The sequence below is a fragment of the Chinchilla lanigera genome, unplaced genomic scaffold (genome assembly GCF_000276665.1).
Source record: "Chinchilla lanigera isolate Chin_1 unplaced genomic scaffold, ChiLan1.0 scaffold00075, whole genome shotgun sequence".
NCBI classification, from domain to species: domain Eukaryota; kingdom Metazoa; phylum Chordata; class Mammalia; order Rodentia; family Chinchillidae; genus Chinchilla; species Chinchilla lanigera.
Window position 1 is genome coordinate 3153062 of NW_004955476.1, and position 24313 is coordinate 3177374.

Sequence of the window (24313 nt, forward strand, 5' to 3'; positions counted from 1 at the left end):
AGGACTGTTAGAGTATTCCTATTGGAAAAAGTAACATCTTATTCATATCAATGTATGATAACAATTTTGTACCACCTTCTCAGCTCTAGGTTATTTATCTTCACTTCATTTGTTTCCCAGTGTCATTTTCTTTGAGGATTTTTTTTTGTGTTTTTGTAAATACCTTTTTGTTTTGAGAAGTACTTACTTTATTAGCATGTCAACTCACACTTTAACTTTGAACTCCTTTCCCATCTACCCTTGGCCCTTTGCCAGAGCAAATACAGGATAAACTGATAATGAATCGACTGAGAGAACTGAGATTCACTCTGGAATGAGAGTTTCACCCAGGACTCCCTGTGCCAGGGCTGATGAGGAAAGTGGAAAGCTTTCTAGTGTTTCCAGGGGTCCATTTTCACCGTCCCACGGCTTGTGGGTCAGAGATGCAAGCTCAGCAAAGAGCAGCCCAGCAGTGTGCCTGGGTTACCATCTATACGCTGCCGACAACCACCGTATCACAAATGGGAAGCTGAGACCTGGAGAATGAAATCATTTTCTCAGTGCTCCTGTGCTTTCCACATGGTCCAGCTCACATCTGAATCCAGAGCTGTTCACCTCCCGAGTCATGCCCCAGTGTGATGGAAATTGACACTTCGAGTTGAATATTGGTAGGATTTCATGTGAAAGGAGGAAAAAAAATAGAAATGAAGATCAACTTAGAAAAGATGACTCTGACTGCAATTCTGAGTGATACTGAATTAACATGTTAATTTGACGTGGGTGCTGAGGGCCGGGGAAAGAGAAACCTTTGCTCTGGACTTTTCTCAAATTGGAGGAAAGAGCAACTAACAACACATCGCTATTCTGTAGACCTCCTGCTACTGCTGAGAGTAGGAATGGACACGCCTTTGTATACGACTTATGGGGATGCTGTACTCCGTTAAGTTATTTATCGATTTTTGAAGAATTTAGATACTCAGCATGCATGGATTTGCATATTTCTTCCTTGTTTCCTCTTTCCTTCTATGTAGCATCAGATCAGTTTCTTTTTCTTTTTTAATTCAGAGGATATAACCTCTTCAGATGAGTGTGTGGCTCCTAAATTGAGTTGTTTTGCCTCGCTGCCCCCTACACTTAAACTCCCAGACTTTTGTGCGGGTTTTACCCAGGATAACAGAGCACCCCGCAGCCATCTCTTCGCCTTCTGCCCCAGCGTCTTTGGTACAGCATGATCCTGGCAGGTTAGAATTGTCCGTAGCGCCCGCTAAGGGCTGAGCTTGTGTATGAATTATCTCCTTTCCACTCGCTTGCATCACCACTGTCATCCTCATCGTCGTTCACATCTGTGCAGGACGTTTCATATAGCACAGCACATTTAAATATTTCTAACAAAACAGGCAACGTGTTTACTGTTATAAGCAATTAGCACATGCCTGCTTATCAGACTTTAATGTGCTTCCTCATCTTGTAGAAAACTTGTTTAAATGCACATAGTAGTCCGTATGACGGGACTGGCATGCAATAATTTATATTCCTAATAAGCTCTTTCTTGATATCAATGCTGCTAATCTGTGAACCCCTCTTTATTGGCAAGGCGGCACTGTTAATTGGTTACTATTTCACAAGTGCTATTAACAGCGTAACTACCTTATTGGGAAAAGCAAGTAGAAGGTGTGACGCCTTTTTTATGAATCATCAACTTAGGCAACCTTGAGTGGCATCTACAATAACCTCTGAGTTCCAGTTGATACTTTTTCTACTCTACCATCTCCCAGATTTATTACAGCCTATTCTCTACACTGAAAAGATATGCAGTCCTTAATTTATGATATTCTCATAATTTAACAGTATCTAGCCAATAATATGTTTTCACATTTCTTCCAAAGTAAAAAGCTAAAAGCACTTTCCTTCAAAATTACCATAAATGTTGTAGTCTCTAGTTATATAGAAAACAAATGGACAACAGATATTTCATGCTTTCATTTCTTTCCCATCTGTTTAAATTTAACATATTTAGCTAAACTATACATTCATGGTCCAGTGCATTTTAATCCTTGCAGATTCTATGACATTGGAACTCTACCCTCTGCTTTAGCAGAAGGTCTCATTTTCCATTGCTAGTGCTAGCAGTGTTCCATTTGACATTTGATGCTCCTGAGATTTTTATAGAATCTAGGTTATGAGATTCTCTCGCCACATATTTTTGAATGGGGGTCTGTGTTACTTTTCCCAGAGGTCTTCTGCATTGTACTTTGCTTTGATTTGATTTTGATTATTTAAAAAAAAAGAGCATGCAGTGATAAAAACCTTTTGCATAATAATCACTGTTGACTAGAGAGCTGTTTGTTTTACAGAGAATTTTTTTCAGAGGAAAGATAGTATGAATGAATCCCTCTTGTACTCTCATGTTCTTAGTATTTTGTTTGATCATCTCAAAATGTATTGTGAATTAGGAAATATTCTTTTTCCTCGGAAAAGTGAGATTTTTATGGAACAACTTCCCAAAATGATACAAAGAGTAAGTGTTAGAGCTCACATTCACACTGGGATCTTGGCGATTTGATTTCAATCCTACAACCTCTATGCTCTTTCCACGTATTCAGTTGATTTAAAACTTGCTTCAGTGCAAAATTCAGTCAGTTTGTAGGTATTATATACCTACCTGTAGTACTTAAAGACTTTGAAATTTCATTTTATAGCAATCTGCTGAGGGATTACTTTGGCATTCAACAAACATTTACATAACAAGCCCTCGCCATTTCTAAAGATGCTAGGTATAATTTTAGTCTTTCTTTAGTCTGGGTATTGTCATAAGCACTGCCACCACCACGTGACTGCCATCATCCATGATATATGGGGTATGACAGTAACCAAGGGATTACCACGCTGTAGGCACAGTGTCAAATTCTGCACCTCTGGTGATCTTATCCATTGCTTACTAATCATCAGCCATTGAGATTTTGGGCATTTTAAACCAGGCATGGTATGCCCAATATTTAAAAGTCAGTATCATCTTTTGAAGCAATGCTATTGTTTTACTAAAAAAATAATTCCAAGAGAATTTGAAAGTAAAACTGTCAGCATTTTCTTGAGGAAACATGCTGGGGAAGAGTTGATTTGTGTTACATCCTAGAGGCTGGTTATGACAGACAACAGAACGTAGCCTCGTACAGTTACTTCTCCGTTTGCCAAACTGACTTTCTAATGATTCTGTGTAGAGTCAATGTTGGAGTTTTGGTGCGCAAAATGTTTTAATGACAAATGAGAAAACAAAGAGGTGTATCCTTCATATCAAATTGTCCTCATGTGACCCACATTATTGCTTTTCTTCAAAACAAATATGACTTTCCATCAAATATACCTATTTTTTATACTAATGCTTCTATAGTCCTCAGAATACATAATTGGTTTAAAATCATTATAATTGTGTCAGGTATTACTTTTATAGTTGATAATTGCACATTGACACCATTTGAGCAGTTCACTAATAATTTTCTTATTTTGACACTGTTTCCATGGAGTGCATGAAATTATTATCTAAAGCACCTGAGGCTTCAGCCACTGGCTTCGCACAGTTTTCCTTAGGATGAGGCATTTAACAGGGCACTGAAAGTCTTTCTCTCAGCTTTTCTGTAGTGCTCTCACTCAAAACTTCTTTTTGTTACTTTGTACCGTGAACATCTTTTTCAAAAAAGCCTGAATCCAAAGAAATTGGTCATCTGGACAAGAGTATTGACTTTCCTCTGTTTACTTCTATTTTGTAATGTTTGTTACTATTCTTGGTTTGAAATTGGCTTTCAGGTGAGAGCGCAACCTCTGAGCTACCCGGCCCTGAGGCTGATTTAATGTTTCAAATCTTATACAGGTGGGACCTTTCCATTCACAGCCAGCTGGCACATTTCAGCTGGCAGAAGTCAATGTCTTTATGTGAAGCCAATTTAATTGAAGTTACTTACAACTCAAGACTTTTCTTTGTAGGATTTTGTCCCAATTCACTAGATACTGATTCTAAAATTTGTACTGTCAAGAACAGAAATATTCTGTAATTCACCTTTTCCGTGATCTATTTTAATGAATAATACAAACATGTACCATTTCTATTAATACATGTTTGCAGTACATAATGTTCCCATTCCCTGTGTGGGATTCACATTTTAATCCCTTTTTTCATCCCCTCTGCCTGTTTTTCCTTCTCTCTCCATCTTTTGATCCACTTCTCATCTGAGAAAGACCTAATTCCTATTATCTATCTTTTATTTTGTTCTTTATTTATAATTTGGGTTTCTCATGTAAGAGAAACTGCACAATATTTTTAAATCAACTGTTGATAGCATTAAAATACAATTAAAAATAATTAAAAGTGGCATTTTATGATAAAATAATAATTAATTTGTATGTCTATTTAAAGCCAGGGAAAATGTTTTTAGAATATTTAGATCAACAGACTAATACTAGAAAACTGGATTACTATAAAATTCTGTGTTTAAGAATTAAAACAATATTGCTACTTTTAAAGTTTATCAACAAGAAACATTTGTATTGTAATAGCAAGTGTAAAACTTTCTAAAGGTTGGTTCTTAATGCAAAACTTTCCCAACATCTTTTTGTTTTACTTGATGATGGATTTGCTAACATGGAAAAATAATCTTGGCTACAAAAGAAAGTAGAGCAAGAACAGACAGTGTTCTTCTTGTAGGACCAACGAACGCAGGCGTGATTTGTCAACATTTGTCAATGTATCTAGAGCTATCGGTACAATAGATTAACAAATAATCAAATTTATTGGAGTAAAAATATAAATTCAAAAAGTCTTCTGACTTTTTCATTTGATGGATAGAGGTGGCTGATGGTCCATAGTATTGACAAAATCCAGTCAGTTGAAATTGTCTTCAAAATAGTTACAGTCAGATTCGATTAGGAGAAGCCCTCAAATTTCAGGGTCTCACTTGACATTCATCTTTGTGGGCAAACAAAGAGCTGTCATTTATAATGTCTATTCTTTTTTTTTTGTTGTTTTTTTTTGTTTTTTTTTTGTTTTTTCTCCGGTACCGGGAACCGAACTCACGACCTTGCGCTTGCTAGGCAGGCGATTTGCCGCTGAGCTAAATCCCCAGCCCCTATAATGTCTATTCTTATTCGTTGCATTATTTCTTGTAGAATCACAGTGCAGTGTAGACCTAAGATATGAAATAATCCAGTTTTTGTTCCATTGTCTTGTGTGTGCTGTGTGTTTTAAAGCAATTATTTATGTCATGATTACAGCTCCATATGTAACTAAAGGTGACTTGAGCTAATTAAAGAAAGTATTTTCAGGATGCAAATTACTTGCAGTGAGAGTTTCTGAGACTAACAGCTTTGGGGAAGGATGGTAGGTAGGGCTCTGACGTCCACAAAATTCCTTTGATACAGCTCAGTGTGCTAGAGAGGAGGGTGGGTCTTGGATTCATATCAGCAGGAAAACTAGCTCTGGTACTGGAATAGGGAAGGATGGGCTGAAGGGTAGTCCACAGTCCATTCACTGTGGAGCTACCCCACAGTCCCTTCTGTTGTAAATGTGTCTACCTCTGTCTTGTCTTTCAGTCCTCCACAAGCAACCAAGAGAAGTGTGTCTCTGTTTGCTGGAACTTGGCCGGATTGCAGCCAGGTAGGTCAAGGTACTGCTTATATTTCTAGACATTTCCCATCTCAGTGTCCAAGCAACCAAGAAGCTGAAAGGCTTTTCATGATTGAGATTTAACCTGGACATTGAGGAGCTACTTATTTAAATATGACAGCTGTGAACATCGTGAAGGCAGTTGTTTAAACTAAAAATATGCTAGATATTTTTAACACCATGATCTCCTTGTGAAAGCACCATGTCTAAGCATGTGTTAATATCCTTTAATCAACTACATTTCCCTTTAAACCTTCCTTCTAGGAGGTGTGACAGGATGTTGTACAAAGTTTTATGTGACAGTTTACTGCCTTTAAGTCTATTCCTATCTTCTGTACTTCTTCCTTCACACCCTTGTTTGCTGTTTATTTTTTAATAATTTTCAGCTTCTTTTTCCTCAATTCCTGCATGAAACACCTCATCCCTCAGATCTTTCAGTTTCTGATTCTAAATGAAGAGGTAGTTTTAAAATTATTCTGTTTTTCTTAGAGAAAGAGATTTGTAAAAAATTTTCTTTCCCCGCTAGGGGAAGAAAAACAAAAGTAACAATAGCTAAAGAAGTAGTGGAGAAGAGCTGACTAGGTCAGCAAACTTGTTTTGGTTTCATATTTTCCCATTTATTAATTCACAGACCAACACACAGAGCTACTGGTAGTTCTATGAAAACCAAAGAATAAGAAATGAATATATAAATATTTGAAGAGCTCTTGATCCAGAATAAAAATTCAGAATTAATGAGATGTTTTCTGACCTAGATCTGGCTGTTCTCTTAGGGTTGAGATGAGATGAACCAATAAAATACAGGGAGAGGCAGCAGTAGTAATGCATTCTCAAATAGAGAATTTATGTAGACAATCAAGGGGAAAATATAATGAATGCACGTGAAGAAACTACTGCACAGTTAGAAAATCAACTGCCAATAAACAGACCTCCCTCCCACGATCCAAGAGAAAATTGTAACCTGTATTAAGAAGTGGTTTCAAATTCTTTAAATCATCATAGTCAATATAATTTTAGTGAACTGTACATCAAGTATACATTTCATTTTACCATAGGGATTGGACTGAGAGACGTTGCTTTAATATTTTTAAAATTCAGGTTAAATATTACTGAATATTATTCTACATGGAATAAAAATAAAACCACTGTGTGATATTTGGGGATCTCCACGCCTTGCCACATACTCATAATTCATACTCAGAGAGGAGCACAGATCCAGTTCAGGGTACCTGCTGCTTCTCCTTTGTGCTGCCTCACGCGTGAGTTCTGTGCCAGAGCAGGACGAGGCTCTGCTGCTCCTACGGCCTTCCAGGCGCTCTTCTCCACCTCTTGGGGCTTTGGGCCTCCAGGAAGAGCGCTGAGTCAGAGCAGACCCGGGAAGCCAGGAGCTGTCCTCCAAGAAACAGAAAGTTAATTCTCTACAGTGGAAGAGCAGACACAAAGGCAAATCCCAGCACATGAGCTGTTGCACGTGAGATGCATAAAATGTTGCCATGAAGTGTGCATAAAGTGTTGCTTTACTCACCTAAATAGATGCGTCAGATAAGCACAGTGTTTCTGAAAGTTTCAAGGTGCACAGAGGGAGTTGTGCGATCTCCAGTATGACTTGGTATTTGCCATTTCCCACTCAGTGTATAATGATTTGGCTGTTTTCTAGGCATAATTTGATTTTGTAACTATACTTTTTATTATACAAGTGCTCTGATTAGGAAGGAAAATTTATAATTATGGCTGAGTAATCAAAGGAGAAGACAGGCTATTCAATGAAAAAAGATACCTCTAATAATCATGTTTTTTCCAACTCTGAGTCTGGCATCAGTGGCCCTTTGCCATAAGGTGTAAAATAAATTAAAAGGAACGGGAAGGAATCCTAGTGGGCTTAGCCATTGTAAGGTGGGATATCATGCAGGATTCTCCTCATCACAAAATATTTTAAAATTGCGATTATTCTAGACTACTCTGTCCACATCTTGTTACCATGAAAAAAAAAAAAAATCAAAAAAGTACTGATATTATAGTGGAATTAAGTGAAGACCATGATAACCCTTATGTTACATATTTATTTTGTGATGTTTGTTTTCTGTCTTCCTCACGCACTTGAGTGTGGTGAAGTATTGCACACGTTTTCATCAGGAAAGAAAATAAGCTGTTATCTCCATCAAGGTGTTCACTTTTGTTACTGCGTGCAACATTCGGAAAACAATTGAATACCTCGTGGATTGAACATTGAACTATAACTGCCTATTTACGTTTCTCCCTGAATATGTTTGAAGGGTTTTTAAAAAAATTTTGATGGAATTTCAACTGTGCTTTACAAACGGCAGCTCAATGAAATCAAATTGCACTAACTCGGGTGTCAAAGCACGGTAGTTGAAAGACAAAGAAGAAAGGCGCCCTTCCAACTCTAACGTTGCTCCTAAATTTTGCCTTAGGTATATCTATGTCTGTATAGCTCCACTTTTGCTCCATCCTCCCCGACTCCTCTACAGAGGATGACACAGCTACTAAATCCAAAGAGCTTTAGTGAAAACTAGAAGGGATTTTGGAACAGCTCTCAAGAATCACAATGCTAATTTGCATATAATAACACATGAATTTTGATGTGTAAAAAAATTCCCACTGAAATCTTACGAGTTTTGTGTTTGTCATCACTGACAGAGGACACTGTCCTGTGTCTGGCTGTCAGAATTTACTTCTCCGCGTTTCATGAATGTCACCTTAAACACATCAGCATCGCTTCACAGCTGGTTCCCAGGGTGTTTCTAAGTCTCTGCCCGTGGCGTCTGCCCGGGACACAGCCAAACCCCTCCTAGGGCCATGGGCTTTCTGAGTTACGAGATGGGAGACTGAGACACTTATTTTAATTCCTATGGGTAAAACTTTTATTTTGAACTACACAGAGTTGTCAGTACTGGAGAGTGGAATCCTTGCTAATTTCAGAAATATGTCAGCTTCTAAATGTAAATATGTATCGGTCTCATGAAAAATAAGGTACTCAGCAACAGCAACTCAATAAAACCTCAAATTTTCATGGAAGTGTTTCGACATTAATCTCCAGAAACAGAAAAAAAGTTACTAGGGATAGTATTCCAGGCTGACTGCAGATTTAAGATTATTTTGATGATAAAAATAAAAACTTCTGATATTTTGATTTGGTGTCCTAATCAAGAATCAAATTCACAGTTGAACTTTTAATGATTTTTGGGTGCTGTTTTGATTTGGAAAACATTTTATGACCACTCAGAAGAAAATCCTGCGTGACATTTCCTTTAACCTTCTATTTCAATCCCTCATCTGATAAAGAGGAGTGTTACTTAAAGGGAAAGTATTCTTATATCAAGATTACTGATTATTTGTCTTATTTAAAGAACTTGAACTTCTAAGAATTTTATATGCCTCATGTGATCAGATTTTTTTCTAATTATCAATCTATCTTTAAATTGCTTCAAAATAGATGATAAATTAGGCAAAAGGGATCTTGCAAGAATCTATAAACTGATACATGCTTTATCAAGAAGAATTTGTCTATCAAATTTGTTCTTTGAACACAATAAAATAGGTTCCAGATGGGGTTTTTTGTTGTTCCAAAGCTACAGTCTATTGAAGTCTTCTAAGTATGCTCAGTAAATTGTCTAGTGTGCAGTTTGGGGATTCAGTTATTTCGTATAGATCAGTCTCAAAAGTTGTGTCAGAAAAATGAGAAAGCCATTCCCGGAATCTCATCAGAAAGTCATTCATCAAGAAACTTTTTCTCAAGCACTTCACTTTTTTTAAATGACACCAAAATAAATATTTGCCTGGCGTATTTGTCCTAATTTTTATACCACTGAGGTTTACATGAGAATTTGGTTTCAGTAGATTCTCTGTTTCTGGATCATTACTTTGAGTTTTACTCAGCTTGAGAATAACAGGTACTCCCTTCTAAAGCTCTGAAGGCTAGTAGCTGGAACAGAATGAACAAGATAGATTTGTGAAAACCTTGTAGACAAAACAGAAATGTGAAGTGCTAAAGTTAATCACCGAAAGGAAAGTACAGCAGCTTTTTGGAGAATAGAAAAGAGTTCTGTTTGATGGCTCAGTCGGCTTGCAGGTGCAAGTCCTCAACCCCAGGGGAATCCCATGATTTACAGCCTGTTGACAACTCCAGACAGACAGGAAGCCAGTGAATAGTATTTAAGTGTGCATTTTGGGACTGGCCAACTGTATTTTAGGCAGCTTGAAGTATTCAAAAGCCAATATAAGCAGAGATTTGGGACTTAGGGTTGATTTTCTATGTTTAGTGGCATAGCTAATTTTCAGCATTTCCAGATAAAGAAAAATCTCCAGAGGCAAGATTTTCCATGTGTGACTTTGGTACCAGTTTTATTCAAACCTAGTCAGCTTTGTTTGTGTTGGACATACGCTTGAGCCTGTTGTGACTCTAAGAGCATGCATATTCTTATTTGACTTTATTAAAAAAGACAAAGCTCGTGCAACTTGCTCTTAAAAGATGGCTTATGTCCACCAACAATTACAAATGAAATCACATTTTCCTCTTGGCCTAATTTATACTTGCAAATACCGTATTTTCCCTTGTGATTGACTGTGAGTTGGCTGTGAATTGTGTATTAAGTTGTTCAAGCCTTACAACCAAGTTTATATTATTCTCTTAAGAATATTCAGCAAAACAGTCATACAATCAGTTCTACTTTCCTGGAACTAAGAATCCACAGAAGTCCGAAGAGACTAGGAAAGGGTGCTTGCCGAGGCTCACCTAACTAGCCAGGGGCAAGGCTGAGTTTATAATTTGATCTGTAGTGCTCCAATCCTGAAATTCTTCTGATAGCTCGCCATTCTAGAAAGCTTTTAAAGAAAGCAAATTCTTCTTTGAAGGGCGTAACAGAAGTGAGCATACCACTTCCTATCTTAATGGTGCTTTACTTCTGAGTCTATTAACCATATGTCATTGGATGGTGGGTATTTTAAATAAACTGAAGATTTGCTAACAGACATGGAGGCCTACCATTTCCTAGTTGTACAAACTTTATTAAGTAATTTAATTTATAAACATCAATCTCAGGGGTTGTGCTGTGCATGAGAGACTGTATCAGGCATATAATACTATTGTAATTTCTTGGAACGATGTTAAAACGTAGGAATTGGAACTCTCTTTTTAAATTGAAATAAAACTAAACCTCAGGAATAGTGTGTATCAAGATGCCCAGTAGCACCAGACATGTGGAAGGTTTTCAGCAGCCGTGGCTTTTCTAACCTTCCTACTCTTTTCTTCCTCCACTGCTATAATAGACCTCAAGGGCAGTGCATTTTTACCTGTTCTTTCCTGATAGAAAATAGACTTTAGAGCCTAGCTGATTTACTCAATTTGAGACATAGGTTAGTGGTATTATGAGTTCAAGCTAGGTCAAGGAACAATAGTAAGCATACAGCATCTCCATGTGAGCATTATTAGCTCTTATACATGACAGTGAGAGGCTCTATAGAGTTTAGCATAACTAATGTTTATTCCAATATTTTTTAAGATGTGTTTTAGTTTTGGACAGGGCTAACAGTCCTTTAGGAGAATTGTTTATTTTTTTCTTGGCAGACCAGTTCTGTACATTTAAAGATGACATGTTTTATTAAAGTGATATATGCATTTAGGAAGCCAAAGCCGTGACATTGGATTTACATTTGAAACCTGACATCACTATTATACAAGAATAAAGAAACTTTCGGAAATTTATATAGTAGGTGTTAGGTACCTACTATGTGCTGGGGTTGGTGCCAGATGCAACAGACAGACAGTGGTCTCTTCCATTACACAATTTGCAGTCAGCACATGCTTCCAGTGATGTCTCATTAATTTGTTAATATGTACAAAAGGTGAGAAGTATGACACATGGTGGTTGGGTTTCTATAGCTAATAATTACTCATCAAGGAGTAAAAAATTACTCCAAAAACCAGAGGTTGTCCCCAGAGTGGTAACTCTTCAGCTGAACTGTGCCAGCTAGAGCTGTTTTGTACTGAATTCTAATATAAATTTACCGGCTCTCATAGGGCACCTATGTAAATTCTGAAAAAAAGAAAAGAATATCAGATGAAGTATCAAATATCGCTTTCATAACTGAAAAGGCCCCACTTAACATTGTCTGTGATTGAACTCTGGCATTAGGCCAATTAACTCCCTAATCACAAGCAAGACTGAATCAGGGTGGGAGGCCTGTGGAATGCTCCCAATGGGCAGCTGCCTCACTGGAAGAAAAAGGTAAACTGAGTCAGACATGCTCGATTATTCAAACCCTTTCATTTCACTGTGGGAGAGTGAATAATGAAGCCAGAAATCCAGGAGTTAAATGACTTGAATACCCTCTCTAAGAACAGGCCATCAAGAGTGGAGAAATTGCTTCCCCATTGACATTTGCATTAAGCACATATTCAACGATGCCAATTAAAATAACAAACTATTCAAGTAGAACAAAAGTTCAAAATTTTACATTTGGTGATGCTTTCATACAGTATTCAATCAAAGGTACAAATAGTCATCACAGTCTTTGCTTATAGACTGTTTGCTTTGGATATTATCTGTAACATGTTTAATCTCCAAATGACTGCTTTCTCTCCTTTCTAATAAAAGGTCACCAGAGAAAAATGCCAAGGAAAATTGACACCAGCTCTAAAGTCAAAAAACCTGAATTTGAGTCCCCATTCTGCTCCTAGCTATTTATGCACCTTCCTGGGAGGTTGATTATCTGTTACACTGGTGTATAAATAGCTTATCTGTTACAATGAATGAGTGTAACGAGATGACCCCAAATATTCTTCACAAATCTCAAATTCTAGAATTATGTTTGCTGTCCTCTACCTGTGTGCAGCTGATGTGTGCCTAGGAAACTAAACCTAACTTTAAGTTTAGCTTAAGAAAAATATAATTAGGAATGACACAAAGCTGACAGCAAATATGTGTCTTTCTTTTTGAATTCCTGTGTCAATTATAAAGAAGGAATCACAATTTTTTCATATCATTACTATTCCTTGATTATGGGGTTTATTATGGGAAGATGGCAAATGAATGCATCTTAATCCATTTCATCCCAGCTCTGTCCTTTTCTTTCTTCTCCTGTTTGCCCCTTTCCTGTCTCGGGAAGTCTATCTCCTGGATTCCCACATTACTCCTTCTAAGTCTAGCTAGTTTTATTTACCATGATCTCCAGTTCCACCCATTTTCCTCCAGATACCATGATCTCATTCCTCTTTATGGCTGAGTAATATTCCATCATTTATACACATACCACATTTCCTTCTTCCATTTGTCTGTTCACAGGTATCTAGGCTGTTTCTACAGCTAGGCTATTATGAGTTGCACTACTTTACCTTCATACTTAAAAAACTTGTATTCAAAATTGAGTTTACCTGCAGCACAAATATTGTTAAAGCTGGTCAGTGTGGAAGTTAAAGATAAATATCCCATAATTATTCATGTTGTTAACGCACTCACATACAGCATTGACTATTTTAATGTATTTTACTGTGTCATCATATGTGTGCTCATATATGTGAATGTATACATACAAGGCTTGTATTTGTGATTTTCTATGGCTTGCAGGATGCTAACCTGAGAACTTACTGTTTCACTGTCAGACATGGTTAATGTTACTTTTTTATTTTAAAGAGAATAATAAAAAATGACAATAGCAAAATACCAAGGACACAGACAAAAACAAAACAAAGCAAAAACAATAAACATGAGACAGGGTTGCAGAACAAAGTGATAGGAATTAACAGTGGTCATTATATTACATATTGTTATCTTCAACTAAGTTGCTCAGATTATCAAATGTAAGAATGCAAGATCAATTGAGCCATTAAGGAGAATAAAAAATAATAAAATAAAACATTAGAAATGATCCAGAACTGCACTAAACAAGATGGTAGAAATTCAGCAATGATTGCTATATTGCATATTGTTGTCTTCAAATTAGTTGTTCAGATTACCAGATATAAGCACGCAAAGTTGGTCAAAAAATTAAGCATTAGCTGTTCCTTTCAATGCACCAGTAGACATCAGCAGTACAGTTATCCCAGTTATCCTTCTATGTGCATATACATATATATTGTTCCTTTATTTATTTCTTTCTTTTCCTCCTTTCCCTCATCCCAGGTGCTCCTTCCTTTGAGCAATTTCTTTCCCTTTCATGACATCTATACTCATAAGTGAAATAAATCAAACCCACATGTGTAAACATTGTATTGTCTCCCTAGTGTAAGAACCTGAAAGAGTAAAGGTTACTTTTAAAGGCAACCGCTTCCTACGGTGGTGCTCATAATCAAATGCAATGTGTGGTACTTATGTCACGATGACTTACATGTGTATTGACCTGGTACTTTTTTAAAGGTATGGTGTGGAGCCTCCTGGCTTGATCAAATTGGAAAAAGAGATTGAACAAGAAGAAACACTCTCTGCTCCTTCTCCTTCACCTTCTCCTTCATCAAAATCTTCTGGAAAAAAGAGTACAGGAAACTTACTGGACGATGCAGTAAGTAAAATCAGTCAGAATTCTTACCTGCAGTTGGTTTTCTTCTAACTACAAAGCGTATCCTGCACAATTTCATATCAGTCTGACTTTACCTTTCCTCTGTGTCCTTGAAAGTCATTTTAAACTCCCATGAAAAAGTTTGCAGTCTTACAGTTCATTTTGAAGTTCAAAATTGAGCCAATCTTTTATAATAAAGTGTCACTTAATTCTGTGGAGTAATGTCTAAAATGTTAGGAAAATAAGTTAACAATTTAAAAATGATGTCTGAGAACACTTAAGCCTCTTTGTTACTGGTTCATGATTCTTCTCTTCACAGATAAGAAGCGAAAAGCACAAAATCTTGAGGGCTGTTAAAAAAAGAAAAAGAAACACCTGGTAGAGAAGATAACTGCGCTTTATTGACTGTCTGCTCTCAGTCAGTCTATCATTGTTTTAGCCAGAGCTCTCAGATCTGAGAGGCAGGTTTCTTAGTTAAAGAAATGGAATCTTAGTTGTGTAACTTGTTTAGAGAAGGACAGGCACTTAGATTCCAGTACAACTCTGTCAAACTCTCTGAAGTTTCTCTACCAAGCCAGTCTTTGAGTCATGGTTTTGGGAAGTTAGGACATATTTTAATAACACCCTTATAATCCCAATAAACACTTTCTAGGTATAACAACAAACAGGATAAATTAAAATTCTGAAAGCACTGCTGCTGTCTGCTAAGAACTAGTTGGTTATGATATTTACTGTGTTTGATGGTACGCATACACATTCCCACATACACTCGTATTTTGAGTGCAAATGTAAAAATACTAGTGAAGAAGAGAAATTATCAGGCACTGAAATGTTGCTGATGCGAAGTTTTAACTGATGGACTTTTGACGGCTTTTGAATTTTACAGGAAATGATGATACCAGAGACATTAGCTCAAAGCAGGCCTTGCATTCCCGCAAAATCCTTAGAAACTAGCAGCAACCCAGGCCAGCTATACAAAGCAGGCAGATTGTCAAGTCTGTTGGTCCCTGGCTGGGGTTTCTTAGCATCTGAGCCAAAAAGAGGTGGGGAAATGACTGATGGACGTTATATTTTAGACAGAAAGAGAGAGAATTTCTCCATCTTTGCTTCTTTTACTTTTCTCCGTGGAACACTAGACCATATTGCAGATTTACATGAATAGAAACATAACAATCAGTCCAGACAATTAGGAGCTGTCATTTGTGAGAAGTTCAGCAAGCTTAAACTTAGTCCATCCTCAAGGTGGCTACACCAATACCATTCTAATTTAATTTGTTTTGGCTGACTGTTCGGTTCGCTCAGGATAGAAAGGACACAAAAGGATCTTAAAAGCCTTTCAGGGCTCAATCACACCCTTTGCTTTGCAAGGAAATTAAATAACACTGTATCAATAGCAGATAATGGTATGCTATTTATGAATCAATACAAAATAATTTTTCCCTTCCTTTATTAAACTTACCGTAGGTCAAGATGTCCCTTCAGTCTTTCCCTTAGAAATGTAATTTTCTCGCCTACTACTTCTGTGCTAAGTACTTTTCCCCTCATTTACGCCTCCAGTAATCGTGTAAGTCTTCTGAGCAGGCCTCCAAGCCGCTGAAGCCTGCATGGCCAGCGTGGCCACTTGCTCCTTGAATCAATTACTGAGTCAAATGACTTTTTGAGTGGTAAAATCATGAGAGTTCTTCCTGGGCTTTGACACTGTTGATCATTTGATGCTTGAAATTCTCTACAAAAATCCCTGCAACAAGAATGGGGCAATGAAAGGCGACTCAGATCCAATTAAGACTATCTAAGGCTGCCCTGAGCGATCCACTCTAAAACCCAAGCCCACCGACATGTCCCACAAGCCCTCTGTCCTCAGAGTGGTCCCTGCATTTTGAGATAGCCATTATTGCTTCTTCACCGTACTTCTGACTTTCTCTGCTTTTAAATCTACTTTTAAATACCTTTTCATCTTTCAAAATTCAGGTTGTGGTAGCTTCTGGAGGAAGATTTTCTTGGAATTTCTCATCCCAGGTCAAATTGTTCGTTGTCAGTAAAGACTTTGTGTATATTTAAGGAGGCATTTATCTTATTGGGCATAAATATGTACTTCTAGCAAAGTGAAGTCTTGTTTTTCAAAGATAAGGACCTTATTCTGTCAATCTCTGTTTGACCAATGCCATGTTTCTTGGGCACATTATCAGTGCAAGTAATTAAGGCTTAAACATCTCATTCTCTTCTGCTGGTTCAGCCACCTGCTCTGTAAACACGTGTGCTTTTCGGGGCTCCTGAGGCTTTTCAGGGAAAGGAGATGTTACCACTTGATTCCTTGTGTGTGCATGAGGGAGTTGTTGTTCGAATGCCTTCTGCGTTTACCAGTTTGCTTCCTATTAGCCCCCTTCATCCTAGATTAGGGGAGAGAAAGGAAGAGGATCAGAAGGTGGTGAAACAACTGTGAAAAGGATTTGTGGAAAGTTTCACCAGTGCTGTAATTCAGCAAAAGCTGTCCGAGATGCAGGCTGTCTGCAGAGCACAAGGCAGTAACCCTGGCTGCCCCCCAGCCCCAAGCTCTGTTCTTTCAGCTGGAAAGAACGGCAAGCACTTCAGCAAAGCGTTATGCTCGCTTCAAGGTTTGCCAGAGGGCTGGGGATTTAGCTCAGCGGAACAGCACCTGCCTGGCAAGCGCGAGGTCATGAGTTCAATTCCCCGTACTGGGGGGGGGGGGGATAGTTCAGCGGCACAAGCGCCTACCTGGCAAGCACAAGTTCCCGAGTCTGATTCCCAGTACCAAAAAAGGAAAAACATTTCGGGGCTGGGGACTTACCTCAGTGGCACAGTGCCTGCCTGGCAAGTGGGAGATCATGAGTTTGATTCTCAGTACCAGAAAAAATCCAAAAAAAAAAGGTTTGCCAGAGTTTGAGAACATAATCTGCAGTTTAGACCAAGGGTTTTAACTGAATGTGCGAAATGTGCAAAGTCTCTATTTCTGTACCATGGCCATCTAGAATACTCTGCTCTGTGAGTCTTCAGCATTTTCAAGGAGTGTTTAACCAAACACTGCTACCACCGCAGGGGAAGACATTGTATGGTTAGGTCAGTTAGAGAAATGCAACTCACTGTAGTCGTCATCTAGAGTTTGGAACTGGACTTTGGCATATCAGACGCTCTGGTGAGTTCTGCAATAAGATTCTTGTTTAACTTGGAATTTTCACAATTTACTTGACCACAGAAGTCTCCGACAGTCCCCTTCATCCTACTTTAGGGAGGACTGAGTTGAGTTATTTGCATTCAGTTTAATACTTTCGCATGGAAGGATTTTATTTCAGAGACAGTGCAACAGAGAAAAGTAATCTGAGTCTCACTAATGGCTTAAATCAGAGCTTTGGGCACCTACCGTTCAACTTTCACCACATTGGAGGCACACACAGAATTGAAAGTTTAAATTGATGCACCCTGAGATGTGTTTCAAAATATGGGTATAAAATACAGATTGCCTACAGAGTTCCTGTGTGTACATAATACTGTAAGCTCTTTGTACACTGACACAGTTGTTATCTTCAGCCACAAAAAGAGAAGTGATGGTGATTTGGGGGGAATTAAGGAGAAGGAGAAAGAAAAATTAAAATAGGGGTAGGGAGAGAGCAAGGAAAGAAACCCTGTATTAAGATTATCCCCTGCCAGCAAGCAGTTTCAAATATCACGGCCAGATTTGCAACTTTAATGTTTCTTCGCATTTTCTTGTTTAGACCGTAGGGGAATACTGAGAAAAAATAGGTGACCTTTCATGTGGCTAATACAACAACCCACCTGCTTTAATCAAGATATCATGAAAGAAGCACAGTGGATCCATTCATCCTAATGTATGCCCCAGATGTTCTGATAGAGTGATTCAGCTGTGATAAATCCCGGGGTCGGGTTTAGTTCTTTTCTTTGCATTCCCTTGTGCTGAGCTAGTTCCCACACAATGAGCTGAATACAGTTCTAAGAAACCATTCTTGCTTTCTTCCTCTTCTCCATCACTTCCTCAGCCTGGGGATGAGAGATAGTATAATTCAGGCTCCTCTTGAAGTCCTATTTCAGCGGCAAACTGGCTGAAATACAGAGCCCCTGCCAGACTGACTTATCCCGAGGTAATGTAAGAACCAAAGATGTCATCAGTCTCTGTTACTTAACAATATACTTCCACGGCCCGCAGTCTGGCCTCGTTGCTTCCATTTCTGCCTCGTCCTCTCACACAACTACAAAAACGCCCTTGATCTTAAAACTCAAGTCCCTTTCAGAGTGAGAAAGGAGTTAGAAAGGACAGGCCACTTGAGAAAGTGTTCCTTGGGCTTTAATTCATTTGAAACCAATGGTTTCTGGGTAGGAAAATGGTGCAAGATGCCCAGCTTGAATGGCGAGTTAATGTTTGCTTAGTAAACCTTCAGCAGAATTGTGTTCATTGTGATGACTTTTAAATTGTAGGCCTCACACCATGTGCCTTTGGATGCTGTTGGACTGATTTTCTTCTGGGTGATCAATACTTTCTCCCTTTGCTTTTCCCGTGCCTCCTTTCATCCTGGTTTTCAGCATGGTAGCCTTTATTGTAGTGGTAAGGGGAACAGCACCACTTCTAGCAATGGTAGAAATGTGTGTGTACATATAGACACATATGTAAAATTTTTAATAAATAAGGTAGACAAAGACACACACACATACACACAGAAAACAGCACACATAGACTCAGTCACTGATTCCATGACCTCCACTGGAAATCCAATGAGCTTCTGCGTTGTTGGAAGGGACTGGCAGTTACGGTTACCACTATGCATAGGTATACCACATTTCTTACCCATTGATGCACTGATGGTCAGTGAGGCTGATTCAGTATCTTGGATCTTGAGAACAATGAATGCTTCAGTAAAAATGGGAGAGGAAATACCTCTGACCCACTGATTTCCTTTCTTGTACCTATATAGCTAGTAGTGGTATTTTTAACATTTTGAAGAACATCCATACTATCTTCCACATGGCTATATATCCCTACTAACAAAGTATAAAGTTCCTTTGTTCTCTCCCTGACATCACTGTGGGAGAATTTGATTGAGAAAAATATAGGTTAATCTGTACAGAATCTGAATTTGTTTTCTTCAGCTTCTCAAATACAGGCTATTTATAGACTACCACTTCTTCCGTGGAAACTCTCTTTCAAAAACAGATTACTGTTTTATGTTGGAGAGTTGAGTAGATAATGAAGGATAGTTATGAAACCCAAAATCAGGGAAAACATACACAAAGTTTTATTTCTGAAATCACCAACTATTACATTATCCTCTGATGCCACAGCTATATAAGCATTGTGCATATATCATTTAGATTTTATATTTTTAAAAAGTAATGAAAATAAGTATACCCCATACAAAACCTTGACATTCGGGGGCTGGGGATTTAGCTCAGCGGCAAAAGCGCCTGCCCGGCAAGCGCAAGGTCGTGAGTTCGGTTCCCGGTTCCCGGTACCGGAGAAAAACCAAAAACAAACAAACAAACAAACAAAAAAAAACCTTGACATTCAATTGTGATTTTCATAAAATGCAGAAAAATTCCAAGATATGATCACAGAAATAGGATGTGGTAGGTGGGAGTCACTAAAATGAGTGAATTGCAGGGCAAATCTAAGTTAAAAAAAAGGTGTCCTCTTAGAGAAACTCTTAGTGTTCAAAAGAAGAGGAAAGACAAGTCTCATTTAAGAAAATTATTACTCTTATTTTATCCATGAGTAAAACTGATATAATTAAACTGTGCCAAGGACACATAGTCCATGTTAGCAGTATTCATTCTAAGATAATTTATAGTATGTTTAACACACAAACACTTCATTCTAGTTATCCGGAGCCTTACTTTGTTAGCATAGTGCGTGTGGCCCTTTTAGTGACTGAGACACAAGACCCCAGCTCATTATTCCTGTGGTACCAATGGTTAATCTTCTGGCATCATCACCACCATCATCTTGTTATGACTGAAAGTGATGGAAAGTCTTGTGTTCACATCATGTCCAGAGACACAGCCAAGTTTAAAGCATTGATGACCCAGGGCCTTGGGAATCTTTGAGGTGTGGGATTCATCTACATGTAACCTGCTTAAGGAGAATGAACAGGCTCGCTCTTGGATTTCAGGTGAAAAGAATTTCTGAGGATCCCCCTTGCAAGTGCCCGAGCAAGTTCTGTGTGGAGCGGCTCTCCCAAGGAAGATACCGAGTGGGAGAAAAGATCCTCTTCATTAGGGTAAAGTTTCACTTTTACTTATCGCCATGTTTTTTATGAGGATATTCAAGATTTGGGAATATATGATGGGAAATATAACAAATACCTAACCAGGAACTTCCTTATGACGTTTACAGTAGGAATGAACCATAAGGTATGAACTTTTTTTTTAAAGTAGTGTGCATGATAGAGTATTACTAAGAACTAAATAAATACAATTATGCTTTTTATATTTAAGCAAACATATGAAGAGATAAAAAGGTCAAATACCAATAAGGAAAAATATATTCACTTTTGTTGCATTTAGTTTCAAAGGAACCATCCCCAGCCTCCTCTCCTGCATGGGGAATAGGAATAGCATTTTTCCCTGCTTTCTCATGCCTTTCACTAGAAATCTATTTTGTTAAATATCAAGATAATTTAAGGAGATTGTGACTTCTGGTAAGACTAAAAGTACCTCTTTTAAAAATATAAGGAAATAAAAAGTATAGCACTGATGCATTCCCAGAAATTTCAGTAAAAGCATGTTTCTGCCTTATTTTTGAGTCATTTACTGAAGAACAGGGATTATGATTCAAAGGAGTTATTTCCCTTCTCATTTGAGTAAATTACACATATCACTTATTATTTGCAGAATAGAATGACTTGAATGTGTGAATTTGTCATAATCAATGAACCTACTCAAATCTCTAGTGAACCCATGGAAGTTCTGTTGCTGTGACATTTTTTTAATTGCAGCTTTTGCCTGAAACTTACTTGTATGACAAGTCTTTTCAAGGGCTCTGATGCCTGTATGTGAAGAAACATTCTATCATAATTTACTTTTAAAATTTAGTAATGTCAATCATTATGTATTTTAACCTAATTTTAAGTCAATCTTTACAGAATTTTTTTTTTAATTTCCAGGAAATAATTGCTATTCTGCTTTGAAATGGTACCAGGAGGGATATAAGAATATTACTTTTAAAGGTTGGGAATAAATGTGGATGGGTAATCTCAGTAGGAAACACAATTTCCTGGGTTGCTTATTTTGTTATTGTTCGTGTTCTTTATTGCAAGAATAACATATTTTTATATGTTATAGGCCTGGCTGACTGTTTTCACTTTACTGCATTAAACAATAATGATTTAGAATCTCCACGGATGGTTTAAAATTCTGCCCGGCTGACCTTTCTCAGTAAAGGGTCAGGCTCCCTCTGAATATTGGGCTCTAGAGCCTAGAACCAAAACAGAGGACTTTAGTCATTTAAAAAAGCTTTCTTTTATAATAGAAATATTAATAAACACATAATTATAAATTAGATGGTTTTCTTTTTCTTGTAACCTAGTATCTTCAGGGAAAAGTATACATTGCATATGCTTACATATCAGTGACTTATTTAACTATTGTCATTTTGTTCTAATGCATTATGAGGAAATGGCATTTATTACTCAAAAAGCTTCAGAGTGGGGCTGGGGATTTAGCTCAGTGGCACAGCACCTGCCTGGCAAGCACGAGATCGTGAGTTCAATTCCCGGTACTGGAAAGAACCCAAAAAAACAAAAAAGCTTCAGAGTGTTGAATTGATTTTCAAACAGTTTTCAGGTTGCTGTTGCTAATACGTGAATGGTGTTGTTTTGAACACCTGTGTTAAATAGTAAGGCCCTGTAATTAAGTCCCCACACACACTAGAAGGATGATCACCTCACAATAACTTTATCATAGGTCTATATTTTTTAAGTTTGCACTTTCGGGTCATGCTTTAAAATTTATCACATCATTTTATGAGGCTTATATGGTCTTAGTCACCTGACTATGTTTATGTATATTGGTCTACAAAAAATACAGACAACAAAACATGCTTGGGGTCTTAGGATTTATCCCCTAGCTTTCTGTCTATCTAGGAAATAGTGTCTCCTTATTGTCATAATGGACCTGTCCAATTCAAAGGACAAAGTAGTGTCTTTAAGTATATTAAGACTATTGGCTTTACTCCTAAACACAATTATCACACCACTGACTCAGAAAGAATGACCCTGCTGAAAGTTACACGCAAGGTTCTCTTAGGAAGCCTGTTTGTAACACAATTACACTTGACTCACTCCTCTTCATGTAAGCCAGACTTCACATTACTGCCATTAACCCAACCCCGTTATCACTGTATGATTATGTACGTATATAAACATACCTTCTCTTTATACATCTAAACAATGATGAGAGGTGAAAATTTTAAAACCGTAAAAATGTGTACAGATTTCAGTGAAAGATCCAGGAAGATATTTTCTGTGTGGAGTATGTCTGTTAAGCATATTCTTTATCTGTTGATTTTTAGAAACCAATGTAAGGATAGATAGTTCTCATAAATCTAACATACTTACATGTAGATGTGTCCATATGATTATGTGGTCACATTTGTCTATATAAATACATCTCCAATTACAGGTAAGGAATTAATCTCTACCTAAATATAAAAAGTCTTCAGGGTAAGGAAAAAATCTTTTTGCTTTTATTTAAATGTCCTAAAACCCCCTGGCAAAGGGGAATTTTTTGTTATTGTTGTTGCCACCCAATCAAAGACGATTTCCAAAAACCAGGTTTTTGCACATACTTTTCACTGAGCAATCTTGTTCTTTAAACTATCAAATGCAACTAATTTGTATCTATATTATACAGATATACACTTACTGTCTTTCAAGGTTATGTGTATTTCAGTTATTTTTGAATTTACATGGTGATGATAAAATCTCCCTACCAATTTCTGCAGTAGCAGAGATTTGAATATTTCCAATCAGTCATGATATGTATCTTTGAAATATACATAGATGGATTAGTGGTGTAAGGTCTTGATTTCTAGGAAGAGAGAATTAAGAATTTTTCTCCTGTTCTTTTGCTTATTCAGTTGATTGGTACCACTTGGCTTAAGTATGAAACCATTTGGCAAAAACTGAATCAGAGACTTCAAGATGGGCTGGGATATAGCTCAGTGGCACAAGCACCTGCCTGGCAAGCACAAGGTCCTCAGTTCGATTCTTGGTATCAAAAAAAAAACCAAAGAAAGAAAGAAAGTTCAAGATTAGGGCCCAAATATCTGTGGCATAGCAAGGGCACCTGTAATTCTGATGTGTGCTGAAATTTGAAAATCAGTCACCTTTAGGAAGAGAAAGCTATGAAAAGGCACTCAATGTAGTATAACATAATGAGAAATTACTTCGTGTCTGCTCATGAAAGAATATTAACACTGTGACACTAAAAATTATTATTTTAAAGTTTTATGTATTGTTAAGAGAAAATGCATCATACAAAATGTTCAGGGGAGAAAAGGCATTTCGGTTACATTTCCACATAAAATGGCTTATATTGAAATGATACATTATTATGAAAAAAAGACTTGAATAGAACAAGAATAACTGAAAATAGTTTCTAACTGTTGATATACAATTATGAATGAACTAATTTTTGTTCACATTTATTTCTTATCATTTTCTTATGATAGTAAAAAAAATGAGCCAAAAAAATTAAGCAATCTGATACAGTTGCAAAGTTGGAATTAAATCACAGGTCCTTGAAAGTTGTCAGATTAATCAGCTGAGTCCTCATTTTAACAGTCCTTTGGCTAAGCCTCTCAAGAAAAGGGTAGAAAGATTTATTGCAGACTTTGCGCTCTTAGGCCTGGGAGGATGTAGCATTTTGTTTTGAACTTGGAACATACTTTTCCTTGGATGAAGTGCTTATATTTTCTCCTCTTTGCTATTTTATGTCTGCATTTTGAAAACTCACATTGTTGAAAATGGGCCCCAGGAAAAATGCAAATATTAATCTACAGTCTCGATAATATGTTTTCTCTTTGAAGACCTCACAATCCTTCAGCCACACATTTTATTTCTTTTTATTAATCATTAAAGCTTTCAGCACTTGGTGTTCCATTCCTTCAGGGCCCAGTATTTAGGGACATGAAAATACCCTAATGTG

The 24313-nt window shown here is 37.4% G+C and overlaps 1 protein-coding gene across 3 annotated transcripts in view; it reads left to right on the forward strand.

Moving 5' to 3' along the window:
* Gas2 (growth arrest-specific 2) overlaps positions 1-24313 on the forward strand; it is a 133809-nt gene that overhangs the window by 60601 nt on the left and 48895 nt on the right. For all 3 annotated transcript variants that reach the window (XM_005401735.2, XM_005401734.2, XM_013502977.1), the window contains 3 exons: positions 5560-5623; positions 14005-14146; positions 20278-20385. In XM_005401735.2, coding sequence (XP_005401792.1) covers positions 5560-5623; positions 14005-14146; positions 20278-20385 — 314 coding nt within the window. The remainder of the gene's footprint in view (positions 1-5559; positions 5624-14004; positions 14147-20277; positions 20386-24313) is intronic.